This window comes from Tiliqua scincoides, chromosome 3, assembly GCF_035046505.1.
Source record: "Tiliqua scincoides isolate rTilSci1 chromosome 3, rTilSci1.hap2, whole genome shotgun sequence".
In the NCBI taxonomy this organism is placed as follows: Eukaryota; Metazoa; Chordata; class Lepidosauria; order Squamata; family Scincidae; genus Tiliqua; species Tiliqua scincoides.
Genome location: NC_089823.1, coordinates 126,778,524 through 126,803,557, shown reverse-complemented (window position 1 = coordinate 126,803,557; position 25,034 = coordinate 126,778,524). Strand labels below are relative to the sequence as shown.

At 43.8% G+C, this 25,034-nt stretch overlaps 1 protein-coding gene across 1 annotated transcript in view; it reads right to left on the bottom strand.

Annotated features, from left to right (window-relative positions):
- Window positions 1-25,034, bottom strand: part of TNFSF11 (TNF superfamily member 11) — a 32,206-nt gene that overhangs the window by 1,987 nt on the left and 5,185 nt on the right. Inside the window, exons 2-4 of the mRNA XM_066621364.1 lie at window positions 9,363-9,530; window positions 321-369; window positions 134-235 (exon numbers count right to left, since the gene is read on the bottom strand). Coding sequence (XP_066477461.1) covers window positions 134-235; window positions 321-369; window positions 9,363-9,530 — 319 coding nt within the window. The remainder of the gene's footprint in view (window positions 1-133; window positions 236-320; window positions 370-9,362; window positions 9,531-25,034) is intronic.

Here is a 25,034-nt window from a genome sequence, read left to right as displayed (position 1 = left end):
GACATGATCATATAGTGGCCCAATTCAGATGCCATAATACCAATAGTAACAGTGCCAAAATACACAACAGCCTAAACCAGCAAAAACTCCTCCCACTTTTGAATAAGAAAAATGTGATTCAAAAGGCACTTACCAGATGGAATTTTATTGCCATCAATGATGAGGTGGGCAAATGGTGCTTTGTCAGGTTTGTTAGTTCTCTTGGGCAAATCCAACCACCATGCTTCCATTATAGCTATAGACGATATATTGTGTTAAAATCATCACAAGAATCTCACAAGACTTAAAAGATCCACAACAACAAACACTACAGTACTTACATTTCTCTGATCTTGACTCATCTTTTCCAATAATAATGCGCTGGACTTCCTGAAAAGGAAAGCAACATTCTTATTTTTGCAGAGTCAGGATGCATATAGGTTATTGCAACGCTAAATTTCTAAAATGAAGGGTGCTGAAGGGTAGCAGCCAGGAACCCACACCTCACCCTGCTCTGAAAAATTTTATCTTTAAATCCCAAGGTGCTTTGCTCCATGTGCCAGGTGCGAGACATGACACTCAAAATAGTTTTCAAGGATAAGCCTCAGGAGCACTAACTTAAACTAAACTTGGACTAATGTCCTTGTTGCTCCTGAAAGAAAGGCCATCTACCCAAAAAGACAGTATGGAACCCACAACCCTGCTTATTTTCAGTCTGACTTAGTGTCCCACATAGTACAAAACAACATCAAACTGCATTATAATTCAATAGTGTATCCACAATAACTGTAAAAGGTATAGCCTGTGCCATATTCTCCCCCATCTCCTCCTCCAAAACAAGTAGTATTATATGCATAAGTGGCATGATGTCAAAATATTGCATGTTTTCCTACCTACACCAGTGGTTCCCAAAGTTTTTTGACTGGCAGTTCCCTTGACCTACTGGGCTATTGGCTGAGGCTGCCTATTAGGGCTACAATCCTATACATTGTATAGGGTGGCAGGTATTTCACAAGGATTCAGTGGCTCCCCTAACTGGTTTCTGCAGCACTCTGGAAGTCATGGCTCAGTTTGGGAATCACTGCCCTACACCAGGGGTGTCCAAACCTTTTGGCAGGAGGCCACATCATCTCTCTGACACTGTGTTGGGGGCTGAATCAATTTACATTTCAAAATTGAATAAATTTATATAAATGAATATATTAGATATGGAACTTATATGAATGAATTAAGGCCTATAAAAGTCCTTGCACAAAGCAAGGCTGGCCTTCCTTTGCTGCCGCTGCTGTATCGCAGACATGAAACAGCAAGCAGTGGAGGGAGAATTTGTCCCACAGCTCACGCAAGAGGTCAAAAAGTCACCTTTACGCTGAGAGCAGTTGCATAGGGCCAGCATGAGCTCCAGCAAACCTCTGGAGGGCCAGAAGCTCATTGGAGACTAGGGGATCTGCGCAGGCCAAATTGTGAGTCACCGAGGGCAACAAGTGGCCCCTGGGCCAGGGTTTGAGCACCCCTGCCTACACTACTGGATGCCATCACATCTATGTGATGACACCATGGCACATTTAGTTCAGGACTCAGAGCATAATGAAGAGAGGATGCTAGGTACTGACTACATGTGACTGAGAACAATATCAGATTCATTAAGTTGCAGGAAATCCCCTGGTTTCTAACTTACTAAGTCAGGAAGGAAACAGAAAAGAACGCATAAAACCTCTGTTAAGAATGTTCATAAGCAAGCCCAAAAACGGATTCACGTTATCTTTGTCACTTTTCCATGCTAAATTTTGCAAATGTTTGTGTCAATCAGTTGAAAGCAAAATGTATCAAATTGGTTCTGATAGTAATTTGCAATTATCCAGAATTTGGAATATCCTAGTTAGGGATCTGACTAGAATACAGCAAGAAAGGAGGGAATATTTGAGATTGTAACAAAATAGGCAATTTTTTTAGGATCCCATGAAGATCCAACCCAGAAAGCATGACAAACTGTACCAATCAAAACTTTTCTACACAACTATTAAAAGTACAGGAGCTCTGTCCTTCTTGGGTTGTGGTCAGTCTAGAGACAAAAGCAGAAAAGGGGAGTGTATTGTTGAAAATGAGAAGCAGGCCGTGTTGCAGGTAGCTGTAGCTAAAGCTGGGCCCTGGGTTTGGGGAATAAAAGTTTTAACAGCAGTTAAAACAACATTTTAGAGTTCACCACTCTAAACATTCACTTCACCACTCCCCAATATTCTTCTTCTTCTTCCTTCATCATCATCATCATCATGTAGGTTAGAGGGAGTGTGTGTAAGACAGAGAGTATGACTAGAGCATGACTCACAATCACCTAGTGAGATCACAGCAGAGGCAGTCTGAACAGGGATTTTTTTTCCAGAATTATAGCTCAGTCATAATTCTAACTCAGTATAGCTCAATTATAGTCACTAACCTGCACAAACCCTCTCTCACTGCAGTCTTAACAGCTTAAACTCAACTTTAAAAGAACAATAAAAACATTTCCAGAAATCCAGACCACACGTTACACATGCATATCCATACAGGCCTTAATCTAACTACAGATTCAGCCTTGTTATACACGGATTTGATTCAACACGAATGGCCCCCTGCAAATGAGAATGTGCTGATCCCTGGAGAAGGGAAAAATGCATCTCTTTAAAATCACAGTTTAAAAAACTGGTTTTTACTGTGACAGAGTCATGCAAGTAATTACAGGTATAACCTAAGTAGCCACATATTTTTCTATCTCAAAGCTGATGAGAAGGGCCCTTTAAATTAAAGGAAAACAGTCGTTTAATAATGCCAGACGGGGCAGCCAAATGACAATCCATCAATCATTCTCTCTGCAGGCTTCACTCCTCCCTTCCCCCTGAGCAAGTGAAAGAAGGCTAAATGGCAGCAATTATCACCTTCTCCATTCTTTCCCCCTTGCTGGGCCTCCTAGTGAAGCCTAAGTGATTGGAGAAATACTGATGGCCTCTGTGCATTACAAAGGTCATCAAGACTGTTTTTAAATCACCAGAGCAAAGAAACTTTGTTTTTTAAATTGATTTGCTATAGTATTTTTTTTTTTTTTTGCCACCCACTGAGTTCTTGGAATGGAACCCTGGTGAATAATGAGACTCAATCTGTATACTGTCTCTCCACCTCCACCTGATGTGTGGTAATGAGTGGATTTTGGACTCCCATAGCCCCAATCCCACCCTTCTTACCACACATAACATTTGCCAGGTCTAGGGCTACAAGATTAGAATGTTTTGATTATTTAACCCATATCCCACTCTAATCCACCACAAACAACCTGAACAAGAGAAGAAGGGAGGGGACATGGGTAACAAGTGCCTGTTAATCACACTGCAGAGTCATAATTACACACATTTGGTCATTACTGTGAAGTTCTACAAAACTGGGCTGAGGGTCCAAGTCCTAGCCAACTTTTCAGCGCCACAGCAGCCACAACACAGCCCCGAGGTAAGGGAACAAATATTCCCTTACTTTGAGGAGGCCTCCATGACTGACCCCACCACTACAGGATGCAATGCACACCCCATTGGCACAGTTGCATTGGCGCTATAACAAAGGTGTCAAACTCATTTCATACAACGGGTGGAATAGCATTCATGATGCCTGCTGAAGGCCAGAAGTGATGTCATTAAACTGGTCACAACCAAAAATAAGCATTTTTTCCCCCTCACTTAGGAACTCATTAGCTGCAAATGACAGAACAGAAAATATGCAAATCTTGATCATATTTCAAGTTATGGGAGAGCCCAATTTTTACTGCCCTTTCAGCAGTAACACCTCAGCACCACTCAGCTGCTGACAGCCTGAGGACTGGATAAAAAGCTTCTGAGGGCCACATCCAGCCCCCGGGCCTTATGTTTGACACCCCTGTGCTAAAAGGTTGGATAGGATTGGGCCCCAAATCTCATTACATTTTTCATTCCTATCTTTTCTACTGTATGTGATTTTTTTCTTTTAATAGACAGGTCCAACTAATTAAGAATATGCACACACCTCTTTTCAATCCAAAAAGTTCACAAAGACTGGCAAACAAATGAAAAAAGTTCCCTGTCCCCAAAATAGCTCACAATCTAACCAAAAAACACAAAAGAAATACCAGCAAACAGCCACTAGAAAAGACACTCTGGTAGAGTGAATAAGGACAGTTGCTCCCCTGCATCAACACTCACGGAATAGAAGAGAAGCACAACTTTAAAAAGACATTTGGTAGATTATATTTAGATTGACTAATTGCAAATGTCAGTAATTAGTACTATTTATATAGTAATTACTCATGCCAGTAATTAATTGAAGCAGGTGAAAATCCCTGTGAAAATCCACATATTTCATCCAAATATGCATGTTAGAATTAATGTCTACGTATACAAGGGTCAAAATGTAATAGTGACCTAAATCTTGCCAAGCCCTCTTGATGGCAGCTAGGATTGGTGGATAATAAAAGCTTCTGGAAATCTGGTGCTCAAGTAGTTTCATATACGTAAAGTGTGGCCTCCTGAAAGGCAATGCTGGAGGTCTAACCTATGAAGTGCTTTGTTGCTATGTGGAAAACGAGTCTAGACCTGAGTTTCCAACTGACAAGCTCTGGGAATCCTGCCAAGCGGGGAAGGGTGGGAAGGGGGGAGATCAGTCTATGAACTGACCAAAGGTTTTCTGTTTGCCTGTCTCTCTTTTCTGCCAAACTTATGGTCAGTTTTTAGAAAAAGTGTGGTTTGCAACTCTGGAGTGCCAAAGGGATTCTGAGGTCGCATGCAGGAAACCTGCAATCTAACTACAAGAGAGAAAAACATGATTTGTTCAAGTATTTTCAAGCAATTTGAATGTGCAACAAAATCCTATCTTGCGCTGGAACAGACAGGCCAAGAGGCCTGCGCTGTATCCAGCGCAAGATTTGGGCCAGAAGTGGCTAGCCAGACGCAAGGGGAAATTCTTCCCCTTACTTCCCAGGTAAGCCACCATGGCCCCAATGGGTCTTCTCAGACTTGCACCATTTCAGGAGGTGGCACAAGTCCGAGGAGAACAGAGCCTTTTCAAGTCGCTCTGCACTGCTCAGAGAATGGGGTTGGGATCTGGCATAACAGCTGGGTCCTAGCCCCACCTTCTGCTCCCTGCCCACCCCCTGGACTGCCCTCCAGCCCTCCCCCTGTCTTGGCTGACGCAACCCTCCTTCCCCAAGTTGGCCCAGCCGACTCCTGAGGAGATGCAAATGTACTTTGCGCCAGCCTAACCAACATTTAGGATTGTGCCCTCACTCACATTTGCAAATATTAATTTGGAGGATTTATACCTCACCCTTCAATCAAATAGTTCCCAATATTTGAAGATTTCAAAGATTTAGAAGCAGCACTATAAACTTCAACCTGTCACAATGAAAGTACAACCTGATTTCTGATTTTAGCATGGCATTTGGGAGGCTGCAGATGTCTTTAGTCTGACCATCCTTTGACCTTCCAAGAGGAACCCAACCCAACCCCATTTAAGAGCCAGCCACTCCATTTCAGATAACTGTCATATGCCTTAGATCAGTGGTTCTCAAACCACTTGTGTAAAGCTTCCCCCATGCCTTTAAGGGGTAGGGGAAGGGGGGAGGTAGTGACACAATCCCCAGGATCATGTTGCTGATAGGGGTGAAAGGGGGCTATTTTTACTTACTGGGGGTTGATAGTAGCTGCAGGAGTTGCGGGGAGCCCTGAGCAGCCCTCTGCAGGGCTCCTCAATGCTTAAAATGTTGACACAGAATGTCAGAATGTTGAGAAAAACCAGTCGCCAAGCAAACAGGAAGCGCTTGGTTATCACTTTTTTCAACATTCTAAGCATCAGGGAGCCCTGAAGAGGGGTTCTCGGGGCACCCCACAGGTCCTGCAGCTCCCAGCTGCCCTCAGTAAGTAAAAATAGCCCACTTTCACCCCTGATAGCAACATGATCCTGGGGACTGAATTGCTGTCCTAGCCCCTTCCCCGCAAAGACTCAATTAGGGAATAAAACTCTCCCTAAGTCTGAGAACCACTGCCTTAGACAATGCACTTTTGTAAAGGACTACAAAGACAGATACCAGGATACTATTTTCATTTTCTGTTCTCCTAGTGCAGGGGTCGGCAACCTGCGGCTCTAGAGCCACATGTGGCTCTTTCAGCTGTCTGCTGCGGCTCCTCCCAGTGAAAGTGGCAAAGAGTGTGACAGGAGGCACCTGTGTTGAGAGTGCAGGCTGCTTCCCTCCGCCCCCTGAGCTCACTGCCCTCCTCTCCCTTCACCCCCACCTGCCCTGCATTGGTTTCCCTTTTCAATTTTGCTCGCTCTGCAGGCTTAAGGTCCCTCTTTTTCCCTTCCCCAACTCTCCAGCAGGCTCAGCCAATCAGCATCCAGCAGGCTCCTGGCTTTTTCTGTTGGAATGGTTCAGGGCCCTTCAATGGCTGACCACCAGCCAATCCTGAGCCGCCTTCCTCCTCAGCCATTGCGAGCCCTTGCAGCCCGCCTTTCCCTGAGCAGGCCCCCACTCAGTGCAAGGAGAGGCGTTTCCTCCACAGCAGAGGAGACATCCTGTGTGTCTACTCAGTAGTAAGCCCCATTACAGTGGATGAAGTTTGCTCCCAGGAAAGGGTGCCTGGGATTGCAGCCGTGGAGCCTGCTCCTATGCGTGTCTACTCAGTTGTAAGCCCCATTACAGAGGATGAAGCTTACTCCCAGGAAAGGGTGCCTGGGATGGCAGCCTTGAAGCCTGCTCAAGGCCCAGCACAAAGACAGGTGAGTGGGAGCCTTCGCAGGTCTGTTCCAGAGCAAGCCCCGATGTAGTCCCTGAGCTACTCCCAGGAAGGTGTGGAGGGCTGTATCCTCAGCCTCCTGTGCAGGTCTACTCACAAGTAAGCCCTGCTGTAGTCAGTGGGGCTTCCTCCCAGGAAGGTGTGGAGGGCTGCAGCCTCAGCCCTCTCCTATGCAGGTCTACTCACAAGCAGTCAGTGAGGCTTCCTCCCAGGAAAGTGTGGAGAGGACTGCAACCTGAGAGCTCCAACCAACTTGTCTGTTCAGAAGTCCCATTGCAGCCAATGGGGCTTACTACCAGGATAGTGTGGAGAGGGTTGCAGCCTGAGGGCGGGCGGGCAGGCAGGGCAGAAGCTGACCTGTGGTTCCCCCCCACCTTCCCCCCCCCCAGCTCTGGCTTCTTCTCTTCCCCACCTCGAGTCTGTGTCCTTTTTTCCTTCCAGCAGGGTGCCTCTGGAAGGTGGGGGGAGTTCTTTAGTATCCATGTAAGATAAGCAGATGTCATAACCAACATATGTATTGGAATCCTGGAAGATCTGGTTAGGAGGTAGATGTGGTGTCAGCAGTGGCCCCTTTAAGGGTAAGGCCTGGGCATCCAGCAGAGTGTGCTGCACAGCTGCAGCCACTTGAAGGCAATAGGGCCCTCAGGGATATAAGGAGCACCTGAGGAAGGGGGTGTGGGTTGTAGAAGGAGTGCAGGTTGGAGGTAGGAGAGGAGACTGACTGGGCTTATTGACTTAGACTTGCATACTCTGACTGATTTGACTGACTGACTTTGGAATCTGACCTTGGACTGTGACTTGGCTTATTGACTTTGGACTCTGCCCTGGATGCTCTGACTGACTTTGTGACTAATGGACTGCTGGAGACACTGGAGTTTGGTGTGTGGCTGCTGTGCCCAAGACCTGCTGAGGACCCAGGGTCTGCTGTAGTGGTGGGAGGCTGCTGGCAGGAGAGAAGACCTCTGCAGGTTGAACAGGTGAGTTACCCTGGAGGTGGGGTCCAGCAGGAGTGCAGGGCAGAACCAGGGTCATTTGTTGGCGGAAAGAAGGGGAGCTAATTTGCTTAAAGTGGGCCTAATTCTCCAGGCAGAAAATGGCCTTGGAATCAGGCAAAACACCATAGAGGACCAGGCGTCTGAAAACACAGGACAAGAATGTATGACAAAACTAACTGAAAGCTACAGGAGGGGGCTGCATTATAAAAATGGGACCTATAAGAGCATAAAGGTGAAAAAAAACTATATATGCAGTATTATCTTCATTTTAGATGTCAAAAGGGTTTTGTGGCTCCTGAAGTTCTTTTTCCTCCAGAAAATGGGTCCAAATGGCTCTTTGAGTGTTTAAGGTTGCCGACCCCTGTCCTAGTGCTCTTCTCAACTGCCTCTGTCACCTCACTGATTTTCCTCTTTATTCTATTTCTCACTGTGCCTGAAAGTCACTGGTGTAGCCACTGAGAGGACTGGTAACTTCAACCCTATAAAACTGGCAAGCGTTTTAACTAATGCAGCTGCTATTAACATCATGCCATCCTTGTGACTGCTGGATTATCTAAAGCAGTGGTTCCCAAACTGGTGAGTAAGATGTAAGATGGAGCAGCCCATTTCCTTATTCAGGTGTTAGGTTCAACCCCAAAATAGATTCAAGTGTCTCAAAAGCAGATGGATCTTTTACCCAGTGCTTTTTCTTCAAATGTCAAACTTCTCTTCAGAAAAATAATGATCAGAACTGGCAAAGAAGAAAAATGCAACTGTATAGCTTCTTTCGTGTTGTTCCCTTTCTTTAGGAACACTGTTTTCTTCAACATGTTGCAACAGAAATGGAAACATGTAATAGGTCGGGTGTTCAAACTGAAGTCTGGCTTGCCACAACAGTAATGATTTTTAAATGTTTTGACTTCTTCACATTGTCAGAACAAATCATTTCTTTTCTTTGTAGTTCCAAAGTAAAAGTTCATTTAGACATGAGAAAAATGTCTGCTAAATATGACAGCTTCATTACCCAACTTCCATCACAAAACAAATATGCCAAATCTGATTTTTTTTCTGGAAGAAAAAAACAATCTCCATGATAAATGCTCATTAGAACTCTATCATGCAAAAGCCATCAAATGTCAGTGTGATACTGTAATTCAGAATTCTCAGTCTGTTTCTGAGCACAGTCTTTCAAACAGTGTTCAGTGAACTTCCTTCAATTACACTAACCATTTTAATCATGTCCATGGGGTTCTGGACATTGCAACAGCAGATTCTTATGCCAGCTGGGAGACCAATTTTGAAATGGAGATAGTTTTCAAAAGTAATCTATAATATGGTACGGGCCATTGCTGTTCAAAGAAAAAGGTCAAAGACCATGCTGCTCACAGCTACCAGAGCTGTTGTATCCCAACCCTTATATTTATCTGTTAACAAAGCATCCTGTAGATCTCCACTACCTAGAAGAGGCAGAAATATAGTACACTTACATAATGTCTGGAACCGTAACTCTCCAAAGCAGTCATGTATATATGAAGAACTATGTTTGGCTCAGTCTGCACATCTCAGAACCCAAGCATTTTACATAAACCATCAAGAGTCTCTGCCAGACAACCTGGGCTATGCTCACCTTTTGCATTGCTCCCTGAAAAGCCTGTTTCATCTTTCTGCATGATTCTGACAAGAGTCTTGTTTCCTGGTTTGCCAAGGCTGCATCCTGCAGATCTATGTTCCCATGAAGTCTCAAGAAGGTTCTTAAACAATGTGTATCTTCTTCTGAAATTCTATTGGGGTCCATCTGAAACAAATTATTCAAAGAACAGCTAACTGAACAATACTTGACATTTTTATGGCATTTTTTCAAAGTACTTCACATAAATTGTATTGTAATCCTTACAACAATAGTGCAAGATAAGTCAGTATTATTAACCCCCTATCATAACTGGGGAGCTGAGGTCAGTGGGCACCTGCCTTAAGAGTTCATGGCAGAGGCGAGATTTGAACCAACAAAGTCCTGATCTGCAATTTAGGCTCAAATTCTAATCAACTTTCCAGCACTGGCATAGCTGTGCCAATGAGGCATGTGCTGCATCCTGCAGTTGGGTGGCACTCAGGGAGGCCTCCTCAAAGTAAAGGAATGTTTGTTCCCTTATCTCAGAGCTGCATTTCCCTTAAGTCAGTGCTGGAAAGTGGGTTAGGATTGCACCCTTAGTCTCTTAGCTACTCCACTTCACCAGGTCTCATACTGCTTTTATGTAACAGATTGTTCATGCAACCAAAAGCAGGAAGGATGTTAACTTAGAGCCAAAAGTTCTTTGATGCAGCAAAGTAATGCTCAGAGTCTTATAAAGGATTAGACTAAATTCATAGTAGACAAGTTTATCAGCTGCTGCTAATCATCATGCTAGCTAAGTCTGAAGCCTATATCAAACTGCAATCTATCAAATCACATGGGAAGTGAGTCAAACAAGTAATTTTGATGGTAACCACACAGTGAGAACATAATTCAGATAACCTGTGCATGCACACTGTCAGTGTATAAAGGTACTGCTGTACTTTGCATTGAGTGTGCACATCGGACTTTAATGACAAGAATATTGTCTATTTGGGGAAGACATGACACCAGAAGCTTCTAAGAGAGATGTTAAAAATTAATTTTGATGGGAAAATCTCATGTAGGCTTAGTTGCAGAAAGAGAAAAACAGAGGTCAGGAGCCTGAATGCTGGGAAGCGGAGTGAAAAGAGAACTGGAGGCAGAAAATGAACCATGGGGGCAAATGGTTGCAGTCAGTATGCAATGCACTGAGGGGCAAGGACTGAAAAGAAAGATCTGCAGAAAAGGCAAATAGATCATGCAGTGGAGGAAACAGAGAGTTGACAGAATAAGGCAGGCGTGTCAAACTCGTTTCATGTGGAGGGCCGAACAGCATTCATGATGCCTGCTGAGGGCCGGAAATGATGTCATTAGGCAGGAAGTAATGTCATTAAACAGGTCTTAACCAAAAATAAGCACTTTTTCTCACGTAGGAACCCATTAGCTGCAAATGACAGAAGATAAAACACAAATCTTGATCATATTTCAAGATATTGGAGAGCCCAATTTTCAAGTGGGTTGCCCTTTCAGAAGTAACACCTCAGCACTGTTCAGCAGCTGAGAGCCTGAGGGCCAGATAAAAAGTTTCTGTGGGCCGCATTTAGCCCCCAGGCCTTATGTTTGACACCCCTGCAAAAAGGCATCAATTAGTAGGCAGCATTTTTTGAGTGGAAAAGTAGCGTATACAGGCTAAAATTAAGAAAAGCATATTAAATATATGGGCATGAGGTGTGATCCTGAGGTTGAGCTATCGCCCTGCCCAAAGAAGCTAAGCGAGAGTAACTCTGGTCATGCCTTGGATGGGCATGACTAGATTAGACTATCCTAGCTGTTGCCAACATATATGAAATCAGCTCTCTCCCCCCCCCCCAAATGTCTAGATCAGCAATTTTCAACTTTTTTTTCATCTTACAACACACTGACAAGGCACTAAAGTCAAGGCACATCCATCAGTTTACGGATATATTAAACATTTTTTAAAAGTTCAATAACCAACATTTTAATCATTGTGCTGATGAGTGGGTTTCATCAGTCTTCTGTTATTTCTGATTTCTGTCAATTCATCTTCTTCTACAACAGTTAATTCTGCTGACTCGCACACACTTAACACAAATGGATCTCTCACGCAGGCCAAGGAAGATAATCAAGAGATGGGAAATACTTTTTCATGTTGACAAGCAGCAGTGACAAACTTCGTAGAATTAAACTGACGATTTTTGTCCTGTCTACAACTTTTTGTCAGTTCAAACATTTCAACATTTTTTTTATTCTGGTTCCCCACAGTGTGTGTTCTTCCTTAAAGGAGATATCCTCTCTACATTCCCAAAGCCAAGAAGTTTAAAAAAAAAAAAAAATTACTTTGGCCATGATCCAGGACAGAAGAGCCTAGCCAGGTAAGTAAGCAAAAGGTAACCCCCTTTTATTTACTTCAAAGTCTGGTAGCTCCCAAGGTGTATCATCATTTACAAGTTTCAGCCAATCTCTTCCCACAGTTCACAAACATTGCAAGCCTATCCCTGTCTCATCATAAATAACCTCCATTAAGTTTAATGAAACTTACCACCAGGTAAGTGTATATACAACTGCAGCCTAAAAAGGCTTGTGCATGCAAAATAGAAAACCAAACAAATGAACATCTCAACATGGTTGATTTTCACAGGGTAATGCTATTTCCTGTTTCAGACAGCTACATACACCTTTCACTTTTCTTATGGTTTCACATGTGGTTAGATTACCATCAACCAAGTCCTTAGAATACAAAATGACCCATAAAAGAGGAATTCTGAGCTTGAGCTCTAGCTCGGTGTTAATTGTTAAACCAATGAGAAATGTGGGCTTCAACAATACATTTCTTTGGGATCCATATTTGTAAAACCACAAAAAGTTGATTCAACACTTTTTTGTAATTATGAATGTGCAGGCTGCTGAGGACTTTTGAATTAGCCGCAGCAGCAACAAACTGAAACAAAGACTAATGGGCAACTTTATGGGATGGCAGCGGACCATGTCTAAAAAATAGGATCTGCTACCAAATTTGGATGAGTGGGGGGAAATGAAAGCATTAACAAGTATAGAGAGCGGAAGGAAGGAAGCTTCCCCTTGCAAATGCTTTTTAATTCATGATCTATACCCAAGCAGAGTTTTGTTCCCAAATGAGGGTTTACAATTAGAACTATCATCGGAATAAAAACAGAAGGGCATTTTGGGAGCAAAATGCATAGAAAGGCAGAGGGTTCAATTCCCCCTTTCCATCCAGATGCCAGTGTTACAACTGACATATTTTTGCTTTTTTTCCTACAAACATCAGTGGGCCACAAATAAGCTCTGGACACTGCATCTCTAAAACCTAGATCTAAAACCTGCATCCTCTAAAACCTAAATCAAAACTACATCTTGAACTCTGCTTACAAGTTGCCATTTCATGTGCTTTGGGGGGAAGGGGGGGTGATGTTGCCATACAAAGAAAATTCCTATCTCACTGTATTGTGAAATTTCCACCTCCTCCAATAGAAGACAAAGAGCTGTTACATTCTAAACTCAGATCACCATATTATCCCCCACAAACTGATGATTGGACAAACTGAAAGAAGGGCAACCAGCTTCATTGAATTCAATTCTACTGATCAGAAGGAAACAATATTTGTTAAATTTGAACAGCTCAGGTAGGAATAGCAGAAGAGAACAGCATGGGCTTGAGCAAGAAGGTACATTCAAATGCCACAAAGGCATAAGGTGGATGGTATTGGCCACAATCATAGGGATATCCTTTGTGTATATCCAAGAACATATACACTGTGGCTTTTAAAACATTTTGCAGCAATTCCTGTAAACTAAACAGAGGACTGAACTCTGCCCAAGAAAAATTAGACACCAATAAAATAACACAGAAAGGGAAGGAAATTGGAGGTAGGGATAAGGAGGGGAAGAACACACAACTGTATCACTTGCACAGTACTTGAAGTTAGTTTCAATGGGGATGAAGGTGTGGTGCCAAAGGCTTCAGAGACAAGGTGGTTTTAAAAAGGAATTTGAAGAAGCAAGAGGAAGCATCACTCTGGTGTTTCAGGAGGAGTTCTGAACATAAGGGGCAGCAAGGGAGAAATGGCAGAATCATTTTACTTTCTGCTGGTTGAAGGTGATGAATATGGAGAAGCAAAGTTCATGGGCAAGTGTGTAGGAGGCTTTAAGATCGAGGAGACAGAAAGAGGCAAGGACATGGAAGCCTTTCTAGGCAGCTCAGGCTGGATCCAGGATCAGATAGGAAGCTAGTGAAGAAATGTAGGAGGGAGGACAACATGGACTAGAGCTGGGGTGCCCAAACCCCGGCCCTAGGGCCACTTGCGGCCCTCAAGGCCCCTCAATTCAGCCCTCGGGAAGCCCCCCTGTCTCCAATGAGCCTCTGGCCCTCCGGAGATTTGTTGGAGCCCACACTGGCCCAACGCAACTGCTGTCAGCGTGAGGGTGACTGTTTAACCTCTCACATGAGTTGTGGATGTGGGCTCCCTCCACTGCTTGTTGTTTCACATCTGTGATACTGTAGTGGCAGAAAAGGAAAGGCCAGCCTTGCTTTGTGCAAGGCCTTTTATAGGCCTTGAGCTATTGAAAGACCTTCATTCATTCATATAAGTCCATCTTTAATATATTCATTTATGTAAACTTATGTAAATTTATTTAAATTTTAAATGTAAATTAATTCTTTTAATTCTGACACAGTGTCAGAGAGATGATGTGGCCCTCCTGCCAAAAACTTTGGACACCCCTGGACTAGAGTGATGAGAGGTGTAGATTGTTTGAGCAGGAAAGTGCCGGATGGAGCTGAAAAGGCAGAGATGAGTGGGGAGGAAAGACCACAGAGGAGGAGGCTGCAATGGGTCAGAGCAAGCAACTGACAAGGGTATGAACTAGTATTGTTGTAATAGTCTTGCAATATCATAAAGGAAAATGTGGCATGACCTGGCAACAAACTATACTTGCCTATAAGTCGATCTCACAGATGTTGAGGGCAGATTTTGCGCCAAATATCATGAAATTTTCTATGACCCTCAGATAAGTCAGGGGCTTAAACTTAGACAGGTGTCTGACTATAGTTCTGTCTGATTTTGCCCACATCCAGATCCTGAAAAATAACCTACCTGTAATTGTTACCTAAGAACAATACAATCTCTAATCTATTAAAAATATAGTAAAATATCTTATGATACATTTTTATTCATTAACTTTTTTAATTCTGGTCTTCACAACCTTTGTGTAAGCACTATCAAAGTAAGTGCACTGTAAACAACATACCAGTAGAACCATTAACCAAGTCCTTCTTTGAGCTGTCTGGTGTGTTAACCCAGAGGCTCAACATATACAACACATAACTGGGAGTGTGCAATTTAATTCACAGCGGAGAGACAAGCAACAAGGAATGACTGTGAGCAAGTGCAGCTACACATAGTTGCAACCCTATTTATTCAGAAGTAGACCCATTGCTTCCCATGGGTGTTATTCTTAAGTAATAGTGCACTGAATTGTAGCCTGGGACTTTGTTTCAGATAGAAATGAGGATTACATCCTGGTTTTTAAAAAGCCAGACATCTGTCAAACATTTGCAAAGTGAAATGAGGCTGCAGAAAGTCTGCTAAAGAGAATGAGGCTTACTTGATTTCAATTGAAGCCTTCAGTTCTGAGTTACGTTTTTTCTCAAGAGGAGAATAAAAGGTTAACTCTGACTGCAGCTTCTAGCCTCACTGCTTAGGAGACAAATAGCCCTCTAATTATCTCTGCATTGTCCTCTTGCTTCTCTGGGCTAGAGTTGCCTGACCCCTGAGTGATCTCAAAGATAAGGTGAGGAAATGATCTAAGCTTGATTTATTGGCAGAAATTTCTCACCCTATACAGAGTATCTAAGGTAATAAAGGGAATGAAAGAGAAAAAGAGGAGTCAAAGATCAAAGGAAAGCTTCAAGCAACTTCCAATGAATGGATGGTGACACTGTCAATACATAAGGGGTGTGAGGGGAAGCAGGCTTGTGGAAAAAAGATAAGCATTTTGGACATGGAAACAATTATGAAGGATCCAAGCTCACATGTCAGACTACTAAGGCTAGATGGAGGGAGAAAGTGCTGGAGTAGAGAGGTGTCTATCAGTAGCATACAGATGGTACTGAAAGCCATGGGATTTGAGGAGATCAGTGAGGGACAGCAGACAGAGGGAGAGTAGCAGGGAGGCTGGAACAGAGCCATGAACCCTGGAATAGAGAAGGAAAGAGGAAGAACATCCCTGCTGCAATATTCACATACAAATTAGACAGGTAGGAAGAGAGTTATTCAAGGACAAAGTCATCTATAACAGGGGTGTCCAAAGTTTTTGGCAGGAGGGCCACATCGTCGCTCTGACACTGTGTTGGGGGCCGGGGGAAAAAAGAATTAATTTACATAAGTTTACATAAATGAATATGTCACAACAGTGCAACAGTTCCATCAGTTAAAGAATTTGGCAACAGTGAAAGCTTGTCTCCAGCATAGCTGTTGTAAGCACTGTGAATATTATATATCTAGGCATCACAATGGTACATTCATAACATAAAAGATCTAATAAGTGTGCATCTTGTGTATGTACAGTCATGCGCCACTTAACGACAGGGATCGGGGCCACGATCCCTGTTGTCAAGCAGTGCTTGACTCAATCTGGTCCCTCCACAGGGAAGGGGATGCTCTGCTCCACTCCCCTCCCCTCCCTTCCAGAGGGTGGTCTTGAGTTTCCCAGAGGCAGTACGTGTCAGCTCACTGCCTCTGCGGAGTTCAGATTGAGGGAAATTGCATCTCTCGTGCAACTTCTGGTTTCACAGAGGAGATTTCACATGAGTGATGCAATTTCCCTCAGTCTGAGCCTTGCAGAGGTAGCATGCAGATGTGTGCTGCCTCTGGGAGGCTCAGACATTTCAGAGGGTTGGGGTGTGTGCCCCTGACGATCACACGACCACATGTGGTCATCCGTTATGCAATCCCGGCATAAGCTGGAAAATCACAAAGTGTTGCACACTTGTATTAGCATGTCAGATCTGTGGCCTGCCAGTGCAAGGCTGTCCCAACAACTGTGAAGATTTCTGAGAATCCCGAAAAAGCACTTTGAAGGGTTGGTGGAGACTGTGTCCCACCCCATCCTTCACACATTCTCTTGGCAATTCATTTCTGGCAAGTGGATGCTGCTGACTGCGAATGCTACTCCTAGAGTTGTTGCCTGAACATTTATTATGGTTTTACTATTTACCATTTACTATAGCATTTGGAGAAATGCACTCTGACATTTATCAAGTATATCTGTAGCAAGTGACTGAAAAAACATCACCTGTTGAACTCCTATCTAGATATATCCCTCCCTTGACGTCTTTCTGAAAGAAGTAGTCAAAGTAAAGCATGGGTTCACAGAACAGAGCCTGATTGGTCACAATAGCATAGTAAATGAGAAAGTACAAACTTTTTACTGTTACAACGTTGGCTCCAAACTTGGGGATTGTGACCCCCAAGGGTTGATACAATATCAACCTTGAATACAATACATACTTTTAAAGTTTAAATCCTGACAATTACTTCTTGCAAAAGCACAGCTTATCTTAAATTGCAGAGCAAAAGCCTTCACATTTTTAAACAAAATATATGCCTTTTTTAAAGTTCACAATCACTTTAAAGTTTCACAACCAAGGTCTTGCAAACTATATCTTCAAAACCAATCATGGTAACTTTAAGCAAAAGTAAACCCAAGAAAGAAATTATTCAAGCATTTTCATAATATTATACGTGCTCTGCTTGTAAATTCTATTTAATACAGCATTTCCCAAACTGTCGGTCATGGCCCTGCCATGACCCCAAAGCCATTTCCAGTCACGCTAACCCACAATCCATGGACTACAGATCAGCACAACTGGAAACGGCTTCTGGGTCACGCCCCATACTGCCCTGCAGCTTCCCGGTCATGGCGGGCTCAGGTCCTGCTGCAGTTGAAGTGTTGGGTCATGCAAGTGCTTTGGGAACTTCTGAATTAATTTATTTTTAAATGGTAGGGGCCAGTGTTATGCACAGCAAGTCTGTTGTTGTCAGATCTTACAACTTCCTTATCCCGATGACTTATGTGTGCCATCTCATGAAAACACAGTCACTTGCTCCAAAGCCCATCTGCCTTTGTCTTCTCCCTCTCTCCACACATCCTTCATTTATCAGCCATGTTCCCCCTACATGTGCCATTTTCTCAAATTAGAGCATATTGGGGAAGCAGGGGAACAGGGTGCAAATGCTGTCCTGGAACTAAGATGTCAGCACAACATATGAGACTTGTAGAATGTGTTCACTGTTTACATGGCACAGATATGAAGGCAGAGGCACCTTCATGCTTTTTGGTGCATAAGTGAATTTGTGAAAGGAGCCCGACACTTCTTTAAACTACAAGTTTATGTTTTTTCTAGCGTTATTATACATTTTTCCATGTGCATGGAATACGATATATCTTCCTAGTGTGTGAACTGTCTCAAAATGCATAGCCCATCTATCTTCACAAAAACATGAACCTGTTAGGCACAAGCACTGCCAATGAACACAATCATCTTTCCAAAGTGATGCAAGATACAGTATTACGTTTGCATGGATCAGAATATGCGGCTAGGACAAAGTATGCAGAAGCTATTTACACAAAGTGCTGAAATTCAGACAGCAAATGTAAGATCATATTAAAACTGCAGTGTTAAAAATAATCAAGCCAATTCAGTAGCCGTTTTCCTCAAAATATTTTACAGCTGCTTTCTTAAATAAAGGAACAATATCAATAACACAATGTCCCCTTTATACCCATCTTTTCAGCAGAATAAGGAGGTAAAGATAATGGGCAACAGTTTAGTGGCACCATAAACTATGTGCTGAAATGAGGACAAGAAAGCTATACACTCCTACTGACATTAAAAGAGCCACTGGAATATTCACAGCATCTTTACATTTCCGTAAAACTGCCATCCAACTAAGTGATCAACTAAGAGCTTTTCCTGCTAACAGCAGGAAAGTCAAACTGAACCTAAACCAAAAAATAATTCAGAGAAGTTTTTAAACGACAAGCTATAACTGAAGCCCTAAATATACCGTAAATGTGCTGTTTCAAAACAAGTGAATGAATTAAAGATAATCAGAAATGAAGGAATATATTCCACCTTAGATGCAGGCAGAGACTTCACAACACAATGAGGGAAGACAGAGAAAGATGGATGAAAAGGTGAAGGCAGTGGCAGCTTGAGCTTCCCCCACATCTGAAGTAGGATGCCCCCTTTGCCACTCCTCTTGTTTTGCACGTTAGCCACCTTCCACTCCCTTCCTTTTTCTTCTCATCCCTTCGTCCCTTCCCCCTGCTGCCACACACCTTCCTTCTCACCTTCTTTCCTTCCCACTTACCAATTCAAACAGCCTGGGAAAAGAATGAAAAGGAAGTGCATGGAGGATAGTCAAGGCTGTGGCCTAGAGCATCATCCTAGCTTTGCCTCCCATCCATTTATTTCCTGGAAAAGCAGAAAGAGGAGGAGGAGGAAGCAAATGCTGAGGAAGCAGCTGCTGGACCTGGGCAAGAGAGAGAGAGAGCAAGTGCCCAACCTAGCACAGATGTGGTGGCAGCTGCTGCCAGGAGGCTCACTCACCTCTCTCTTGGCCATGCCCAGCCCAGCAGAGAGCAAAAAACATACAAATGTTGCTAGCAGCAACATTCCACCACCACCTCTAAGCAATATCTGGACTGATTGTTTTAGTCAGAAGTATCTGGATAAAGGAGGGATTATCTGAGGGAGGGAGGAAGCAGATAGCCACTCCTCATTTGATCCAGTTAAAAAATGGCTAGATATATTCAGGATAGTGTACTGCATGCCATTAGTAATAATAGTTAAATAGCATCTCTACAATCCGAGGCAGTACATACCTGGGTACCAGCTCCGAGCATGCAGCTTCCATTTAGCTAACTAAGCAAGCGCTCATCTTTTGCACCCATAATTTAAGAATTTCATGAAGAAGAGCTTCCTTTTGCTAAGCCCTGAACATCATGGGTGCCTGGCAGTACAAACAGATGCCTGACTACTAGAGTGATGCCCTATTGAGTTCAATAGGACATACTCCCAGGTACGTAAGTGTGTAAAGGATTGCAACCCAGGACTTCTAATACTGATAGGGAAACAAAACAAAATACTTGCTCTTCCTAACCACCTATTATTTTATCCACTTCTATTATGTCTCCATGTATTAGTAGTTTTCCAAACTAAAAAAATTCTGCACAGAAAGATCCACCAAGCCTCTGAACATGTCAGTTACCTTTCTGTTCCTTTTTCAGTTCCCTCTTTTAATTAGATTGGGTGAACGGCTCACAGTATTCTGCATGTAATAGATTTACATACAATAATGCAGTGTGCTGTTCATTGTTGCTGAGAGAGGATAAAAAAACACATCTGAAATGAACTGAAAGTGGGATTTCTGTTTCTACTATGCAAATCAAAGCAGAAAAGAAATTCATTCTCTTCTCTCAGTGAACAAATGTGATTGAAAGAGTTCTGGAGAATGTGGTATGAGTGTACACAAAAATTATATTGAAAAAATATAATTTCTCTCAAGTAAATATTGAGAGAAATATCACTGTACTTATTTTATACAGGTTACATTGCAATAATTTGATATTAATACTGCATAGCTTGTAAACTTCTAAGCCAAATGCAGCCTACAAGCCACTCAATGAGCTTATATGCCTGGACTGCAAAGCCTGGGTATGTCAAGCAACAATGGGTTACTTGCAGGTTTGCATGTGAACTACAGTTGTGCATAGCTTAACAACAGACCGCATATATGACAGTGGTCAAAGCAAAACAATGAATGAGGCTGTCAGGTCTCCCACAGCCTGCACAACAAAGAGATTCTTAAAGCAAAGAAGAGGCAATCTATCTCCAGTAGCCTATGCAGCCAGCTAGTATCTGGCAGGAAGTGTTTATTTACACAATAAAGTCATTAGATTGTGCTGAATGTTCACTTACAGTCCAATCCTATGCATGTCTCCTCAGAAGTAAGTCCCATTGAGTCAATGGAACTTACTCCCAGGAAAGCATGGATAGGATTGGGCTGCCAACAACCTAATTGCATAATGTTAAGTGACGCACACCTGTATATGAACTTGATCAGAAGTAGTTCAGAACCAGATATTGATTTTTTAAAATGTTTACACCTGAACTGGAACAAATCAGTGCTTTGCTTAGTATTTCTCAAACTGTGGGTCAGGACCCACTAGGTGGGTTGTGAGCCAATTTCAGGTGGGATCCCACTCATTTCAATTTTTTATTTTTAATATATTAGACTAGATCTGGGGTCGGCAACCTGTGTTTTTGGAGCCACATGCGGCTCTTTCAGGCCTCTGATGCGGCTCCCCAGTGGGGGCTGGAAGCGGGGCACCTTCCCCTCGGCCGCCGCCCAGCCAGCACAGCCCTGAGAGCACCTCACTCCGGCGCGGTGTGCTTCGGGAGCTGGCTGCTGGTGAGTGCGGGGCGTCCCGCTCCTCCCTGCAAAGCTGCAGCTCCTTCCCTGCAAGCTCCTTCCCTGCAAAGCGGCCCCCTGCACGCACAGCAGCTCCTTCCTCGGCAGGCAGGCAGGGGCAGCGGCGCTCTCCTGGACCTGCTCTCCGTGCCCGTGCCCCACTGCGAGCAGGTGCCCGCAGGTGCCCCAGTGCGAGCAGGTGTGGGGGGGCAGCCGGGCACCTCTTCCCTGCGCTTTTCCTTCCTTCGCCCTGCAGCGGGCAGGGGGATGAACGGTAGAGGCAGAAGCGCGGAAGAGGCAGCGCTGCTGAGGCGATGGGCAGGAAGGAGCGAGCTGAGCTGCACTCCTGTCCACACTTCCCTGGGAGGAAGCCCCGTTGACTCTACTGGGGCTGACTTCTGAGTAGACAGGGAGAGGATGTCCCCTGGTTCTGGTGTTATGTGAGAGTGTAAACAGCATCTCTCTATCCACTCTGTCCATCCCCTGCATAATTTTGTATGTCTCAATCATGTCCCCCCTCAGGCGTCTCTTTTCTAGGCTGAAGAGGCCCAAACGTAGCCTTTCCTCATAAAGAAGGTGCCCCAGCACCTACAAGGGACCTACAAGAAGGGGCTACATTATAAAAATGGGACCTGTAAGAGGGGAGCGCATTATAAAAGTTGCATATACAAGAGGGGAGTGCATTATAAATTGGGATATACAAGGGGGAGTAATAACTATAAATCTCTTTATTGTATTGAGAAATACTAGTCATTAGACTTTTGTATTTCATTGTACCTCTTTTACATTACTGCGGAAAAGACACAAAGATGACTATTTACTGTTGGTCAGGATTTTCTGCTAGGGAGGGCACCAGCCCAAGTCTTGCCTATAGCACCAAATTGGCTAGGGCAGGCCCTGGGAAAATAAATTAGTATTTAATTTAAATGTATTTTATTTTAGCTCTTTCGTTTTTTATATGTAATTCTAAATTTAAGATTATGGTGATCTTGTAACATTAAAATATGTTACATATTGTTTTCTCTGTAGCAGTTCATTCATTTCAAAAATGCAACACACTATAGTTTTTTTTATACATAGCATAAAGGTAAAAAAAAACTATATATGCAGTGTTATCTTCATTTTAGATGTCAAAAGAGTTTTGTGGCTCCCGAGGTTTTCTTTTCGGGTCCAAATGGCTCTTTGAATGTTTAAGGTTGCCGACCCCTGGACTAGATGCTACCATGACGTGTGACTGCATTTGCGGAAATGTTACAGACCTGTACTTTTAACAAGCTACTATTTATATTCTTTTAACAATGATAGTAAATGGGACTTACTCCTGAGCAAGTGTGGGCCTAGGATTGTTAAAAATTTTCATGCTTGATGATGTCACTTCTGGTCATGACATCACTTCCAGTGGGTCCTGACAAATTCTCATTCTAAAAAGGGGGTCCCAGTGCTAAATGTGTGAGAACTGATCCTAAATTGGAATGGTTCAACTCCTGGTGAATTGGCTCTAACTTTTTCAAAGTTAGACAGCAATTCTTGAGAGCAATTTTTTTAATTGATAAGATTTCAACATGAAGATACAATAATTAGAGGAATAAATCAAATGTGCCACATGAAGTGTTCAACAATGAGCTTTACTAGTTTTGTCTGCATTACCTGTTAGCTGAGACAAACAACCTGAAGAAAAAGACAGAAATGTAAGCAAATTTAAGTAAACAAAGTTTGTTGGAGGTTCTGTACTTGAGATGTCCAAAACGATTCATAGTATCTTACCCAAGTGAACTGCCTTCAACACAGAGGTTCAGTTTCTTTTCTTTGCAATTCCCCTAAGTGGAACATATTGGTTTGACTGACTAGCAGTTAGATAAGTACTTTGGTATTTTCACTGAAAGCACTGAATTACACTGGTGTAATTGCACATCCAGTGGTTTAAATGTTATGTGATCAGAAGCCACAATGTATGAAGAAACACTTGAAGTCATGACAAATGCAGCACCACTTGATCACACCAAGGATACATCTAGTCCAGCATCCTGTTTCCCACAGAGACCAGATGGACGCTTCTGGGAAGTTCACAAGCAACTGATTTACCTCCTTCTTTATCTTCCAGCAACTGGGAAACAGAGGTACAGCACCTCTGAACCCAGAGGTTTCATTTAGCTATCACTTAAAGTTGGTGCCAGGCTGTTGGGGGCCCTAGGACAAAGTCTGCTGCACTTGGTGTCCCTCACCAGACCTCTGATCTTACACTGGACTCTGCTTCTGCCACTGGTACTGAAAATTGGCCTGGCCAGAAGGGTACTCTGATGGGCTTTTGGCCCAGCCTGGCCAAACCTTGACAGCTCCCCTAGCATGGGTGATGTTTACCTGAAACTAAGTTCTGCTGAGTTTAAAAGATTTACTCCCAGGTGTGCAAAGGAATGCAGTCTTAGCCATTAAGACATCTTAATGACTCTGATCACATAAATACAGCTGACCATCCACTAGATCAGGGGTGTCCAAACCTTTTGGCAGGAGGGCCACATCATCTCTCTGACACTGTGTTGGGGGCCGAATTAATTTACATTTCAAATGTTAATAAATTTACATAAATGAATATATTAGAGATGGAACTTGTATGAATGAATGGAGGTCTTGCAATAGCTCAAGGCCTATAAAAGTCCTTGCACAAAGCAAGGCTAGCCTTTCCTTTACTGCCATTGCTGCATCACAGATGTGAAACAGCAAGCAGTGGAGGGAACACTTGTCCTACAGCTCATGCAAGAGCTCAAACAGTCATCTTCACACACAATTGTGTCAGGCCAGCATGGGCTCCAGCAAGTCTTCAGAGGGCCAGATGCTCACTGGAGACTGGGGGCTCCCAGCAGGTCAGACTGTGAGTCCCTGAGGGCGGCAAGTGGCCCCCGGGTCGGGGTTTGGGCACCCCTGCACTAGATGGTCCATAATACCATCCTGGGAAATCCCCTACTGCTAAGAAAATAGTACATTGTGAAGTACACAGATTACAGATGAACAACCTAGATATCAGTGGTCAGAAATGTGCCTTAGCCACATTTATTTTCAAACTGGGGCTGAGTCATACACGCATGTACAACCACTTGATTACTCAACATCACTGGTTCACAAAGTGTGGGTCACGACCCACCACAGGAAACAAAAACTGGGCCATTCCCCCTTAAAGGGAGTGGCCCAGTAATATGAGTCCCAACAGCACCACAGCAATCATGGCACTGTGGAAACCAAAGGGCTTTCCCCTTTACCTGGAAGGTCGCACTAACCTGAGGGATAGTTCAGGAGGCTTGCAGGTCCCTCTGATGCTCATTTGGCAATTAGGGCACACTCTGGAAGTGCACTCTGATTGCCAAACGAAGCCCCTGCTCCGCCCCCACCATGACTTAGAGCAGTCCCAACTCCCTTACAGGAGTTTGGGAACTGCTGCTCTACATCAAATGAACAGCAGCTGAAAATGCATGCCTACTCAGCTGCATTTAGGGCTCAAGTATTCAATCTGTGTGTCCCAGTTCCCTAGGGAGGTGTGGCTAGCCTCCAGGGGCATTGTGAAGCACCTGGGGGGGAGAGGTAGCTTCACTGAACGTGCTGCCTTGCTGCAGCTGTGAAGGAGGTGGGTGGGGCATCGTAAGATGGGGAGGGTGTGTGAAACATGGTGGAGGAAGGTGGAAGAGAAGGCTGGCTGGGCAGCCGAGGAAGTGCCGCATCTCATCAGCACAGGGTGTGCTCCTTGCAGGCTTCAAACTGGAAGAGTATGTACAGGCAGCATAGCCCTTTCCTCCGCTTGGGAAGGGGGGGTCCAAATGCCCCAGCCTGCATTCCTCCATTTTGCCTGGGGGGAACAGGGGTGGCAGCTGCATCTGCTGGGTTGTATGTGTGTGAGCATGCCCCCATCTACATTGAGGGTGAGTTTTAATCTTGCTCTGTGTGGCTGCAATCCTGTCCACACTTTCCTGGGAGTAAGCCCCATTGACTCAAATGTGACTTACTTCTGAGTAGACCTACATAGGCATGGGGTCTGTGTCAGCTTAACCAAGGATCCTCACCTTTCTCTTTTTCCTCCCCCTTCAAAAAAGAAAAAAAAACCCACTCTTGATGGCTTTGTCTCCAAAAATTGACTAAAAAATAAAAATACCCATTCCTTTTCAGCCATCCCCTTTTTCCTCCTGCCTCCTTTGGGGGGGGGGGGTAC